Source organism: Myxocyprinus asiaticus, chromosome 7 (genome assembly GCF_019703515.2).
Source record: "Myxocyprinus asiaticus isolate MX2 ecotype Aquarium Trade chromosome 7, UBuf_Myxa_2, whole genome shotgun sequence".
NCBI classification, from domain to species: Eukaryota; Metazoa; Chordata; class Actinopteri; order Cypriniformes; family Catostomidae; genus Myxocyprinus; species Myxocyprinus asiaticus.
In genome coordinates this window covers 25071265-25087026 of record NC_059350.1, presented here as the reverse complement: position 1 = coordinate 25087026, position 15762 = coordinate 25071265, and the positions used below count along the sequence as shown (strand labels likewise).

Genomic DNA, 15762 nt, shown 5'->3' with positions numbered 1-15762 from the left:
AAATTGATCTTGTGGACATGTTCTGCTTATGTTTGACAAAGGTTCCCTAATGTCAAATTCTGTCTCAGTTTTTAACCATATATAGCTTGTTTTATTTGAAGCCAATTTTTTAACGTTTTGCTTAAAAAGTGTGCTTGTGCTATCATGCTTTAAAATAAATGCATTTGATTTTTATAAGTATTTTATTGTATGATGTGTATCACACAGTGCCTATAGAAAACCATCATGCCCCTTTGGAATAGTCACTTTTTTTTCTTACAGCCTGAAATCAAAACCCATTAAAAATATATATTTTTTTCCAGCTTTATTTACAAATTTTGCCTTACAACATTAAAGTAACAAGAAAAGAAAAAAAACGTCAACAGTTCAGATTCATAAAACAGGGTTTGAAAAGTGATCATCTATACCCATGGGTTTAATAATTTGTAAAACTACCTTTTGCTTTAATGACAGCCTTCGGTTCTAGATTAAGGAATATTAGCTCAGTTTTCCATGCAAAGTTGGAGTTCAGTCAAATTGCGGGGTGAATGACAATGGACTGCTCTCTTCAAGTCCATCCACAGATTTTCTATTGGATTTAGGTCATTGACCTTCCTATCCTTAAGCCACTGGGATTTTATTTTTATTTTTTTTGGACGGTGTGTTTAGGGTCATTGTCATGCTGAAAGGTAAATCACCTGCCCATCATCAGTTGTCGAGCAGAGGGCCACAGATTTTCCTCAAGAATTTGGGTGTACATGGTAGCATACATTTCTTTCTTCAATCCTGACCAATTGCCCAATTCCTGTTGAAGAGAAACACTCCACAACATAATCATATGACCATAAAACATTTTGCTACATGGCATCAGAATCCTCCAGGTGTTATTTCGCAAAGTGCAAGTAAAACTTAGTGTGGCACTTTTTCAGGAAAGGTTTCTTTCTTGCCACACTGCCATACAGGCCACCTTTGTGTAAAGCTTGGGAGATTGTTGTCACATGCACAGACTGATCAATCTCAGCCATAAGGGCTTGAAAATCCTTCAAAGTTGCCTTTGGCCTCTTAATAGCTTCCCTGATCAATATCCTCCCAGCAAGGCCATCCAGTTTGGAGGGATGGCCAGATCTATGCAAGGTTTTGTTCGTGCCATGTGCTTTCCACTTCTTAATAATGGTTTGAACGGTACTCAGAGGGATAGTTAAAGCCTTTGAAATATTTTTGTACCCTTCTCCTAACCTGTGCCCTTCAACAGTTTGAAAGCACCTTTCCAACCATGGTGAATTCTTGAATTAATTACCATGCATCACTAGTGATGGAATCCTCATGGAACAGCCGGTTTTATTCTGAAGTAATCAAAACCACTACAACTGATGTCAGGTGGGGGCCAATTAGCCAGGTAATTATTCAGATTTTTTTTGTTGAAGGTTCATAATGTGTAAATACAGCTGGAAAAGGTTAGATTGAATTTATTTAAATTTCCAGGGTGTAATGTGACAAATGATACGGATTATGACAAGATATGATGACTTTCTATTGGAAATGTACACTGATGAGCCAAAACATTATGTCCACCTGCCTAATATGCTGTTGGTCCTCCGTGTGCTGGCAAAACAGCACTGGTCCACCGAGGCATGGACTCTAGAAGACCCCTGAAGGTGTCCTGTGGTATCTGGCACAAAGACATTAGCAGCAGATCCTTCAAGTCCTGTAGGTTGCGAGTTGGAGCTGCCGTGGATCGGATTCGTTGATCCAGCACATCCCAGAGGATGATCAATCGGATTGAGATCTGGGGAATTTGGAGGCATGACAACACCTTGAACTCTTCATCATGTTCCTCAAACCATTCCCGTACAATGTGTGCAGTGTGGCAGGGCGCATTATCCTGCTGAAAGAGGCCACTGCCATCAGGGAATACCATTGCCATGAAGGGGTGTATCTGGTCAGCAATGATATTTAGGTAGGTGGCATTGGCCAAATTGACATCCACTTGAATGGCTGGACCCAGGGTTTCCCAGCAGAACATTGCCCAGAGCATCACACTCCCACCAACGGCTTGTTGGTTTCCCACAGTGCATCCTGGTGCCATCACTTCCCCAGGTAAACGGTGCACACGTACACGGCCGTCCATGTGATGTAAAAGAAAAAGGGACTCATCGGACCAGGCGACCTTCTTCCACTGCTCCAAGGTCCAATTCCTATGCTTGCGTGCCCACTGTAGGTGCTTTCGACGGCGGACAGATGTCATCATGGGCACTCTGACCGGTCTGCAAATACGCAGCCCCATATGCAGCAGGGTGCACTGTGTGTTGACACATTCCTCCTGTAACCATCGTTAAAATTTTCTGTGACTTGTGCCACAGTAGACCTTCTGCTGGTTCGGACCAGACAGGATAGCCTTGATTGTCCTCTCGCATGGATGAGCCTTGGGCGCCCAACACCCTGTTGCTGGTTTGTCCCTCCTTGGACCACTGGCGGTAGGTATTCACCACTGCTGACCGGGAGAACCCCACAGGCCTTGCCATTTCAGAGATGCTCTGACCCAGTCGTCTGGTCATAACAATTTGGCCCTTGTCAAAGTCACTCAGGTCTTTACTCCTGCCCATTTCTCCTGCATTCAACACATTGACTACGAGCACTGATTGTTTGCTTACTGTATAATCTACCCAGACCTTGACATGTGGCTTTGTTAGGAGATGATCAACGTTATTCATTTCACCTGTGAGTGGTCATAATGTTTAGGCTTATTGGTGTATAAGAGCCATTTGAGCGTAGGTAGTGTCCAAAATACTTTCTTTTACTTTACTTTCGTGAATTGCCCAGCTAGTTCAAGCTCTAATTTTAGCAATTAGGCTAATGTCCTAAATCAAACATATTTCTATTAAAAATGTAATATAAAATCTGTAGTTGTAAAATATTTATTTATTAATACACATGTAAAATCATCATCAGTTTTGACAGAAGACAATTGTTCTCCTCTCATTGCATTAAAATGTACATTACTAAAAGTTAAAAAATCATTCTTTCCAAAATGAGAAAAAAAAAAAAAAAAAACCCACACGTATACATATATATATATATATATATGTGTTGTGAAGTGCTCACTTAAAAGTGCACACTTGGAGAGGGAGCCAAAGCTTACCTAGGTGTGATCTTACAAAATCTGTGAACACCCTCTGATTGTTAGTTAACTTTAGGCTAAAGTGCAGATTGTGCACTAGCAGCTTGGCTCATGATAATTTGCCGTTTAAGTCTGGTGAATGAGATTGTACTTGGACTAAACCTTATTGCTTAGTGCAGGATATTTAATATTACTTCGCTGCCCTCTGGCGGACAGCAGTAAAATCATTTTAGTACCATGTACAGCACCAACGCTCATAACACACAAGCATATCTGTTAAAGGCAATGAAATATTTTTTTGGATAATTATTTATAAATTCCCATTTTCTCAAAGTGCAATTATGCATGTTGAATGTCAGTGTGGTTAGCATGAATTGATTCTTTAACACCTGGGTTGTGTCAAGAGCTGTTAAAGATCTTAGCAAAGACACATTTACAGTAAAACGTGTTCTATCAGTCTTGACTGCCAGAAGACCTCTGCTGGAATTTCATTGTGTTCTCCCATTTACTTTCTCACCAGTCTACAAGTCATTCGTGCACTGTACGAGACAGTGTACTCCATCTTTATCAGTCCATATATTATCAGTACTCATATCAGTCTGCGTGCACATTTACTGCCCCGAAGAAGGTCCCTTAACTGGATGAGTCTGTTACCTCAGCAGGCTGATTCAAAGTTTGTCGGCTTACTGCTTTTATTCTTGACCTCATTCTCTCTCCCCTTTTCTTTCTCTTTTTTTATTTGCTGTTTTTCAAATTTTTCCTGAGCCTTCTTCATGTTTTTCAATCTCTTCTTAATGGTGGAGCGATCTCTGTGGCTCGACACACCAAGCTCCTGGTAGAAAACACACATTTCCAGTAAGTGTCATCATTTAAATTATTACAGATTGAGTCTCATTCAGTAACTCACGAGCTCATTCAAATTTATGCACGCATGTGTGTGTAAAACCTGTGTGTGGTTTCACAGAAAAATCAACATTGTTTGCACTTCCATTGTTTCTAAATTTAGAGCCACATGTACACACTAAATCACTTCTGGTCATTTATATCACCATGGACAGTTACCCTACAAAAAGTCTTATTATTTTTTTTATTTCATAGGAGCAAAAAAAGCCAAAATGCACTACCAAAGCCAAAATGCAGTAACTACAACACCGAAAGTGTGAAAAACGGCTTTTGGATTGTCCAGACAAATGTGGATTAGTGGTGTAGTGCAGTCAAACCTGTCTATCTCAAGAAGGATCATAGTCCAAGTTACTTGATTTCAGTCATAAATCAGTTTTAAAGGGATAGTTCACCCAAACGTTTTAATTGTTACTGCGTTTTGCCTTTGCAGAGCAGTATCATGCCAATTACTTCTGTAACTCCAGGCATGTGCTCCCTCATTTAAAATAATTTGGATTCATCAACAATAGAACAAAGGCAGAAACAAATTTGTGTGATAATCTGGAGAGAAGTTTACATGAGAACCTTTTCTGTGCACACAATTAAGATAAGTATAGTAGGGAATGAGACTTATTGACTCTATACCAATATAAAAAATACATTAAAAAACCAGTCAGCTTCTTAGACTTAAATTACATCTACCAACCTTAAGTTTACTACTGTCCATGCACAAGAGATGTTGGCCATCCACACTCTTAACTGTAAACTCCCCTATATACTGTTCCATGTTCATGCCCATCAACCAGTTGCAGACTTGCTGATTAGTCCACTCTGAAAGGGGCCGGTTCTGCCACATGTATTGCTTTGCTCCAGGAACATCCTCAAGTGTCTGAGAATAAGAGCACGCATAATACGTTTTCAGTTAACAGTGGAAGATTGCACTCCACCAGCCTGTCATGCAAAAAGCAAGTCAGGTCACTCAGGGGTCATACTCAAAGCCTTCTGGCATTTATTTTCAGAAAGAACATCTACTTGAATAGGGAAAGAAAAATCTCTGTTAATCAACATTACATTCAAATAACATTGCAGGAAAAAAAAAATTGACAACAATGGTATCATCCATTTTGCTGCTTCAGCTTAAATCAAGCAAAAAACAAAAAACAAATATATATATATATATATATATATATATATATATATATATATATATATATATTTTTTTTTTTTAGGCTGGTCTAGCTAATGCACATGCACATTTTATCTAGAAAATAAAATGTCTCTATCAAAAAGGTGATTGGTTATTTTAAGGTGTAAGGTGGGATTCCAGCTGCCATATTTGGCATTAAGATTTCTCCCATTCATAGCATGTACACAAGTGGTCCATCTCATTCTCAAATTTATGTCTCTGGCAAAATGTCAAAGCTACTCTACATATCTTCAGTATGTTTAAAAAGAATAGTCTGCCCAAAAATTAAAATTCTGTCATAATTTACTCACCCTCTGTTGTTCTAAATTTGTATGTCTCTCTTACTTATGTGGAACACAAAAGTAGACATTTTAATGAATATCATGGGCCGTCTTTTCAACAAAATGGCAGTGGATAGCGTTTCGATGTGACAACTATAAGGCCACGTCCACATTAATCCGGATACATTTAAAAAGAGTTTAAGTTTTCGAAACGCTCTCCATCTACATTGCCATTTCCAAGCATTTTCCAAAAGTTTCTCATAAACACTGACATGTATGAAAACTCTTAAATCCCCTTACTACGCATGTAAAAAAACCAAAAACATCAACAACAAAAAAAACGCCATTTGTCCTCGTGTTCCGTTGTTGGACAGCAATTCAGAGTAAACTTCCCTTTGCCTTTGAAGGAATGCAATGTGAAAGTTGTACAAAGTAACATTTATCTTTAACAATGCTATCAAAGTGGATAGCAGAAAAAACAATGACACTTCAACATTGGCTGCCATCTTGATTTTTTTGGGTTGAATGGATCACATGACAACAAATACGTCATCATTTTCAGATATCTCCGTTTTTCCTGTCCACACTACAAAGTGAAGACAGCGTTTTAAAATGTATCCATTTGGGAGAGTGTTTTCAAAAAGCTCTGTTTTCGCAGTCAAAATGCCATCTTAGTTTGTCTGAAAGGCCAAAAGTATAGAAAAAGATGCATTTTCAAACTAAAACATATTAGTGTGGACATGGCCTAAGTAAGCCATTCTTAGGTTGTTTTTTTTTTATTTTATTTTTTTTAAGTGTAAACACCGTCTCTGTGGTGCTATAAAATTCCTGTTTGAGTGGCCCATCCAGTCCGACAAAACAACACTGACTCAACCAGTGGTATAAATTGGGGGTGGAACTATCTGTATGTTTGATCAACAGTAGACGGGGGGCGTATTTGGAAAGCAAAGTTTGAATTTATTTTTGTTTTTGCTATGTCATTCAGTTGCGCAGAAATGACAGACAACATCTTTAAAAAATGACCCAAAAGTATCAGAAAAGAAGTCCATGCAACTCCTGTGTCATATTCTATGTCTTCTGAAACCATACGATAGGTTTTGAGAAACAATCCACAATTTAAATTATTTTGCAGTGAGAATCTTGAAATCCATTGGATGTTCACGAGCGCTATGAGAGGAGCTTGCTCACAGGACGTGAGGGAATGACATGATGGTAAGAAAATTATAAAGAATTTTATTTTGGAGTGAACTGTTCCTTTAATTCTGTGTGCAAGAATTAAAAGCACCAGTTTACAGTTGACATCCAGTTGACATCCAGTTTACAGTTGACATCAAAAACATCTTTTATCTGCCCTGTTACCAGGGCAGATAAAATCTGGAGCACACACAGAAGAAATCAGGTCAGAAATAGAGGAAAAAAAAAAAAAAAAAGGAGAAGACCAAGACAGATTAAAGTCTGAAATGTTTGACAGCTTTCTTTTTGTCTTAAAATCTTAGTCACAGACACACTCAACACAGCTTGTGAAATAATGTTACCTGTGGCAACACCTTTCCAGCAGGGCGTAGAGAAAGGCTGTTGCAATCATATGGGGAAATTCCGCATACCACAAGCATTACAATGCCACACCCATTTACTGCTTATTGCTAACACTGGTATCATTCTAACCATAAACAGAATAGCAGGACCTTTGTACAGATAGGAGCCCCTGAGCTGTGCTATAACAGTTAAATAGAAATGCATGTATACTGAACTACCACGTGTCCTTCTTATAGCTACTGTATGCGCATGATCTCACTCTTTCCTTTATTCCCTCACTGATACACGCATTCTCCTGACACTGTTCAGTCTCTTTATCCAAACACCTTACCAACCAAAAGCTAAAGTCCTCACTGCTCAAATATATACAGTGACATGCTAACTATTAACTAAAGTGAAAGGTCATGCAGTAGTGACCCCGTGGCCACTCACCTCACAGGAGGAAAAGGTATGTTTGTGCGAGCGTGCGAGGAGACGGGGCTCTTTCAGTAACCCCGCCAGCAAAGAGCGAGGACTACCTGCATGTGATTCGTCCATCACAGATAAGCTCTGTAACAAGTACGACATGGGGACACACAAGTAAACATATACAAATAGACATATAACGATTGCGCACAGTTTTCACAGATATTCATAGGACCAAGCTTTGAATGGAAATAAAATAATTAGGAGCTACAAGCATGCTCTAATCAGTTTTAAAGTGGATAATGGTAATGCTTAGGGGCCGATGAAGGTGAAATATCAAAGCAAATATCACCATAATTCCTCAACATTCAGTTAAATTTTTTTTACATGAATGGGACACCTGATTCGCATCATGGGGGGCAGCATGTTAAGATCCTATGACCCTCCAAATTCTACTCACTATATCTTGGTAAACAGACATGTTCACTCGTGGAATAAATTAACACCTGACTGTAAAAAAGGTATTTCTATAATGGCATCAGTAAAGCATCTGCTTTTGCTGCATCCATGCCACTAAATGTCAGTTTAAATCCAAGATCACTGCAATATCAGCAGTCGTGTCTAGAAGGGAACTATCAGGCTGGGAAAGTCTCACAACAGACTCATTTGCTGTTACTAAGGTTATGGTTAGGTTTAGGGGTATGGGTAGGTGTAGGGGGTTACTGTGCGGCTCCATATAACACAATGTATGTTGCAACTCTTGCAAGACTTTCCCAGCCCAAGGGTTATCTTCTAGACACGACACATACTGTATTGGTCAGCACAACTTAAAACAGGTCCCATGTTCCCAGAAACCAGCAGAAAGGTGAATCTACTTTGTATTACTAATGAGAGTTGGTGATGAGTGCTTCCATACACAAAACTATTGGCATGCATCTTTCATGTGTTAGTGAAATGAAATGCTGTCTAAATCTGCTGTCTAAAACAACCATGAACAATCTTTCCCAAAAGTACATTATCAGACAACTAAAACTAAGCGGAGTAACCAGAAACTAACACTATTCATGGTGATACTCCATTAATAATCCATTAATAAACAGGATTTGGCTTTATCAGTATGGGCCAAAGATTATATTGTGAAAGAATGCATTCACTACAATGGAAAATCCCATCTTTAAACAAAACCATGCCCAACATGAGTCCACTAAGGTTAGTAGCTCCTAGTAGAGTTACTACTGTCCTCTCACAGCAGATACGTATATTAGCTGGAGAACTGACTGCATACTGTACCAAATCTAAAGAGTGAGTGAGAAGAGTTGGCCAGGAAAGGTTGATCTGTTTTAAAGAAGAGTTATTAATGAAAAACACATAGACAAAATTACATACTTGTGCTTTAAAATAACTGTGCAGCAAGAATAGTACTCATTACCAGCACACAACTTCCCATTCTTTTAGAATCAAAGACTAAGTATGACAGGATTGCTAAAAATGTAACCTCAAATGACATCTAAGCATGCAACCAATTGCTTTGCAAAGTCTGCTTCAAAACCATTACTGACCAATCCTACCTTAGCAATTGTTGCCGACTGCAATATTGTCAGACAAGCTTTTGCTCTTTTCTAATGTAAGTCTATGGAAATCCTGTATGCTTGGATGGTTTTCAAAGAATTTTACACTAATGTTAAGTTGTAATCGCTATTACATGAGGCTTTTCTCTTTTCAGTTGACTGTGATAAATTGTTTATATAAATTCTGATTCAGATCATTTTAATTGCTTAAAGGAATAGTTCACCCAAAAATGAAAATTCTCTCATCATTTACTAACCTTTGGACATAAAGGCAGCATAAAAGTAATCCATACGACTTCAGTGGTTAAATCCATGTCTTCAAAAGTGATTTTATGTGTGGATGAGAAAAAGATCAATATTTAAGTCCATTTTTACGATCACTTTCACAATTTCAATTTCACATGCTTCTTTTATTTTTGGGGATTTGTATTCTTCGTGCATATCGCCACCTACTGGGCAGGGAGGAGTATTTATGGTAAAAACAGACTTATATTTTATTATCTGTTTCTCACCCACACCTATCATATCGCTTTTGAAGATCTAGATTTAACCACTGGAGTCTTATGGATTACTTTTATGCTGCATTTAAGTGCATTATGGAGCAACAAAATGTTGGTACCCATTCACTTGCATTGTATGGACCTACAGAGCGGAATTAATCTTCTAAAAATCTTCGTTTGTGTTCTGCAGCTGAAAGAAAGTGATACACATCTGGGATGGCATGAGGGTGAGTAAATAAGATAATTTTTCTTTTTGGGTGAACTATCCCTTTAAACTACATAAAAAATGCTTTGCAATGTCAAAATTCTAGCCAACTACTATAATATCCATTCTTTTTTTTTTAACATGTTATGAGCATGTTTTACTAAAAAAACATGCTGTTCACCGAAGTCTCTGATTAATTCCTATGGGACGTTCTGTAAAGCTTGTCTGAGTGAGCAACAGAAACAAATGGGGGGGAGCTTAGCAAAGGGTCAATTGCAACCAACTTTGCAGTCTAAATTAATTTTAAATTGAATACCTTTGTGTTGTGACAATTTCTCAAAAAACACAACCCATTAAAAACCCTCCAAATCTTTTCTCATTCAGAATATTTCTAGAAAGCCTATCCTGAATGTCTAAAACCTTTGTCATCATCTTTACCGTTCTCACCTTGTTTGTTCGATCCTGCCCATCCTCTATGCGTCCCTCTGGAGCACGAGGAAGACTGCCACTAGAAGCAGAGCGCTCCTTTTCCTGCTCATTATCTTTTTCCCTCTCTCTGTCCCCAAACCAGGAAAAGGGCATGCAGGAAGGGATGGAAGAGATAGAGCCAGAGGGGGACACATTGCTGCTAGACTCATCCAATAAGTCTCCTGATCCCCTGAGTTTGGACAACAATGAAACCACACTAATGAATCAAATTAACTAATGCAGACTGAGACAGATAATATTTTCTATATCACAGCTGTCGACAGATTTTGAAATGATAAAAAATTAATTAACCTCAGTTAATGTAGTAGGTTAATAATAGGACATTTAATTTTCAAACCTGCTACCAACAGATCCTCTGAGCGTGGTGCTCTCCCGTTTCCTGCCTTTGCCTCCAGACCTGCGGATACCACTGTAGACCAACACAAAAGCAAGCACAATAGTAGGCATCACTAAAATTTGCAATAGGAAGTGTGAATGTTAGTGCACAAGAGGAGGCTGCTGGCCCGCCCTACCTGAAATCTGGGAATCGTCTTTTAGACTTTCGTGTTGGTGAACCATCACTTTCTTCATCTGAAAAAAGAAAGAATAATCCAAATCCATTCTTACTTGCTGTATTACCTAACAGTTTTTAGATGAATATGGCTAAAGCAAAACCAGTGAAGTAGTGCAAAATAAAAAGAAATCAATGTATTTTTGCCTGTTTGTACCTCTACTGTTTTTGTTCTTGCTGCGCTCCTTGGCCTTGCTCCTCCTGTTTTTCAGGTTAAGGAGCAGACTAGAGGAGGACTGTGAGGAGGAAGGAGACTGGGGGGTGGAGGAGTCTTTAGGGGGAGAGAGGCTGGCCTGTGTGCTGCTGCCTCCCTGGGGTGTCTGGCTCTGGATGGAGGGTGAAGTGGACAGATTGCCTCCATGCCTTTGGTCATGACTAGACTGTAGAGATGGAATTGGTATGGAGAGGCTCTCAATGAAAGATCGCCTTCTTTCACTACTTGTTCTTTCCAGTTTGTTGTCCTTTATACACACTGATTCCTGGATACACAGGATCCAATTGAGAAATGAATGTGGATGAAGACCATTGTTTACAGCTGGGATATAAAAGATTGTAGGGGTGGGGGGGGGGGTCTCTGGGTATGAAAGGTTTCTAGAACATTAATTTTCATTTTTTTGCACCAACCCGTGGAGTCTATACTGGCCTAAGAGCATGCTGTTATTATCAGAAAAAGGGGGACATACCAAATATGAAGAAATTCTAAAATTCATGCACATTTTCAATTCAAATTGTCACTCAAATTGTTATGCTGATAATATAATTTGTAATTAATTAAAATAGAAGCATTTTCACTAGTGGTCACTTTTTAACCTCACTGTATAGGGACAAACAAAAAAGCACAAACCAAATACAGTAGTAGCTATTCCAGTAGTACATTGCACTTGCTTAAGGATTTGAAAAGTATGAGACGGTTTTGTTAAAACTGAAGAGAAGGACAGAGATAAAGACCCTTGAGAAAAAGCTAGTTTAAAATGACAATAATATGACCTGCAATGAAATACTGTAAAGTATTTAAATGCTTGCTGTTCAAAACACCTGTGATTGGCTGGGTGCCTGTGAGCCTCTTGCTGACTCTCTGAGTTTATGTCGGGATGGCCGCTTGCGTTGGGATCCCTGTGCCAGTCTGGCTTTGGCTCTGTAGACACTGCAGTCTAGACGATCTGTCTGAGGAACATCTCCCCAGTCTGCATCTGATGACAGACTGAATCTCAGACAACTCCACAAAAACTCAGTAATCATTAATCCTTTTTTTGTCCAGAAAAGACATAATTAAACTATTCTAATCTCGATAAGGAAAATCTAGACAAAATAAAAACTAGAGTAAGAGATACACTATATTGCCAAAAGTATTTGCTCATCTGCCTTTAGACGCATATGAACTTAAGTGACATCCCATTCTTAATCCATAGGGTTTAATATGACGTCGGCCCACCCTTTGCAGCTATAACAGCTTCAACTCTTCTGGGAAGGATTTCCACAAGGTTTAGGAGTGTGTTTATGGGAATTTTTGACCATTCTTCCAGAAGCGCATTTGTGAGGTCAGACACTGATGTTGGACGAGAAGGCCTGGCTCGCAGTCTTCGCTCTAATTCATCCCAAAGGTGCTCTATCGGGTTGAGGTCAGGACTCTATGCAGGCCAGTCAAGTTCTTCCACACCAAACTCACTCATCCATGTCTTTATGGACCTTGCTTTGTGCACTGGTGCGCAGTCATGTTGGAACAGGAAGGGGCCATCCCCAAACTGTTCCCACAAAGTTGGGAGCATGGAATTGTCCAAAATCTCTTGGTATGCTGAAGCATTCAGAGTTCCTTTCACTGGAACTAAGGGGCCAAGCCCAGCTCCTGAAAAACAACCCCACACATAATCCCCCCTCCACCAAACTTCACAGTTGGCACAATGCAGTCAGACAAGTACCGTTCTCCTGGCAACCGCCAAACCCAGACTCGTCCATCAGATTGCCAGATGGAGAAGCGTGATTCGTCACTCCAGAGAACACGTCTCCACTGCTCTAGAGTCCAATGGCGGCGTGCTTTACACCACTGCATCCGACGCTTTGCATTGCACTTGGTGATGTATGGCTTGGATGCAGCTGCTCGGCCATGGAAACCCATTCCATGAAGCTCTCTACGCACTGTTCTTGAGCTAATCTGAAGGCCACATGAACTTTGGAGGTCTGTAGCGATTGACTCTGCAGAAAGTTGGCGACCTCTGCGCACTATGCGCCTCAGCATCCGCTGACCCCGCTCTGTCATTTTACGTGGCCTACCACTTCGTGGCTGAGTTGCTGTCATTCCCAATCGCTTCCACTTTGTTAAAATACCACTGACAGTTGACTGTGGAATATTTAGTAGCGGGGAAATTTCACGACAGGACTTGTTGCACAGGTGGCATCCTATCACAGTACCACGCTGGAATTCACTGAGCTCCTGAGAGCGGCCCATTCTTTCACAAATGTTTGTAGAAGCAGTCTGCATGCCTAGGTGCTTCATTTTATACACCTGTGGCCATGGAAGTGATTGGAACACCTGAATTCAATTATTTGGATGGGTGAGCGAATACTTTTGGCAATATAGTGTATCTGCTAACTCTAGTGTGTGAAATTAACAACTTTTACAGAAAAAATGTCTTTAAGGCGATTAAAGAGCTCTTCTGTACCAGAGTGAAGGTCATCTGTAGACAGTCCATTTCTTTCAGAGGAACCAGAGGTTGGACTGCTGGGTTGACTCTCTCCTGCAGGGCTGCAAGACTCTTCGGGCTGGTCTAATCCACTGTGGCCCTCCAGAACAGCTATCTGAGAAAAGCACAGAGGTAAACATGAATATACAATTATAAGACTCTATTCTCTCACATTTGTATCATATGATATCCAAACTTTGCTTAAAGGGGTCATGACATGCCTTTTTTATTATTTTAATATGTTCCTTAAGATTCACTTATAATATTTGTTAAGTTTATCTGTACAAATATATATTTGTAAAACATGATAATTTCATTTCAAAACATCATTGATGATGGCACTTCACAACTCCATATTGCTCTGTGTTATGAGGGATTTTACTCATGGAACACTGCTAGTGGTCCTGCATAAATCTTAAACTGCATCTGTGGCACCGACTGTACATTCTTATAATCCCATCTAATTAAATTCAGAGAAAGTATTATTATCATTATTTATATACAGTAAGTGTAGCACATTAGATCATAAACCCAATGAATTTAAAACACTTAAAAGATCATAAAGGAATAGTTTACCCCAAAATGAAAATTCTGTCATTATTTACTCACCCTCATGTTGGTCAAACCGATATTTCTTTCTTCTGTGGAATTTTGAAGGATGTCCCATTCACTGATTTCAATAAAATGACAGTTGTTAGTGATGATTCACTTTACACTTTAAAGCTTAAAAAGGTCCCAAAAATAGTCCAAGCACCTTGTGCATCATATTCCAAGTCTTCTGAATAGATATGATAGTTTTTAATGAGAAAACAAGTTATTTTACAGTGAAAGTTCTGACTTCCACCATAGCTCTCCTTTGCACATTCATGAGTATTTTAATGTGTTTACGCAAGAACTTGATCGTTTTTCACATGATACATTTTGCAAGGTTTAACCCTCTGTAGTCGGACTTAACCCTCTGTAGTCGCACTTACTGCTGCGCTAATCTCCGTGAACTTTTGCTTGGAGCACGTCACAAAAATGAACCGAAAGTCAGTGTATAATTGTCCCACAGACATGATAAATATGTCTATAGAAACCTTGAAATGTCTACTTTTAAATGAACCAATTAAAATCCAAAACAAATATTCGCAGATTATATAATGCGAAGGAAACTAACGAGAGGTACAGTTTTTTGGGTCTCATCTCATTAGGGCAGCTCTTAGGAACACCCATTAGCAGAGTGCACTATTCATATGGTAATGACTTGGGAGTCTGGGATGATCCTCACGAACATGGCAAATGCCCCCATCAATGCTACAAAAGTGGCATCAAGATTCATCAGATTCTTTGATTTTTCATCGCTTTTGGAAGATGGCACGCTACTAACTTAAAGAAGCTCTCCAGATGATCCTGAACAGGGAGGAAGAATTAAAATTTTCCTCAGAAGATCACAACTATGCTGAGAAATGCTAGCATTTTAAATATCGACTTGATCCAGCGGAGGATATACTTTCTGATGATTAGGTCATTTTTTCATCTATTCATTGTTTACGTAGTGTGTGATAACAGGGTACAATGGGGCAAAAGGCTCTGCAGGGTAAAATGCTCCTTTGATTTTATTTTCTCCCAAAACACTAAATAGCATACATTTTATTCCATACTATATATTATTCCAATCACAACAGAGGTTTATTTGTTTATAGAATACTTAAGAGGTAAAGAAATGTCAAATATGATTGAAATGAACAAGAAATGGTGCACCCTTTTCTAAAGATTTATTTTGAAATAGAATTACCTTCATTTGTTACTCTAAATCCATATTGCTCTCGCAAACGTATTTGTGATATTTGACAACTTATGCTATAACTATTTCACGAAAAAAAAAAATTATATTGTTAGTAATAGTTACAGTATATATATATATATATATAATACTGTGAACTATGTTGTCAGTAAAATACACACACAAAAAAAAAATTATTTGTCTTCTCACAGTGACATTCCACATTGATAGCCCCATTATGGGGTGGGCCATTATCACCCTATGGTGTGAAATACATCAAAATTCATGACCATTGACACGCCCTTGCATACAGCCTTTCTAAAACAGAAGGTGACTTCCAAAAGTTAAATCAATTTATTGTTTAATGTGAATGAATGGACAGGATGTTTTTCACAATATGTTGTAGCAAAGGCTCTATTCTACAAAATTCAGCACTCAAAGGTCTTGTGAAATTTAAGTATGTGTTTTATGGCCCTATTTCAGTGTCCTTAATTGTTTTGTTTTTTTCACTAACCAAGTTTAAAGTAGATTTTCTCAAAAATACAAATGACTACATAAATGTTGCTCATATATTATTGTAGCACAATTGAATACAGTGTAATGAGACTTTTGCAATTAAT

At 38.8% G+C, this 15762-nt stretch overlaps 1 protein-coding gene across 1 annotated transcript in view; it reads right to left on the bottom strand.

Annotated features, from left to right (window-relative positions):
* Nucleotides 1–289: 289 nt before the first annotated feature.
* The window catches only part of LOC127444176 (neurabin-1-like), a 34995-nt gene continuing 19522 nt past the window's right edge, over nt 290–15762 (bottom strand). The window contains exons 11-20 of the mRNA XM_051703416.1: nt 13357–13492; nt 11735–11889; nt 10857–11178; nt 10662–10719; nt 10487–10558; nt 10108–10318; nt 8678–8722; nt 7415–7531; nt 4686–4868; nt 290–3929 (exon numbers count right to left, since the gene is read on the bottom strand). Coding sequence (XP_051559376.1) covers nt 3753–3929; nt 4686–4868; nt 7415–7531; nt 8678–8722; nt 10108–10318; nt 10487–10558; nt 10662–10719; nt 10857–11178; nt 11735–11889; nt 13357–13492 — 1476 coding nt within the window. The 3' untranslated portion in view covers nt 290–3752. The remainder of the gene's footprint in view (nt 3930–4685; nt 4869–7414; nt 7532–8677; nt 8723–10107; nt 10319–10486; nt 10559–10661; nt 10720–10856; nt 11179–11734; nt 11890–13356; nt 13493–15762) is intronic.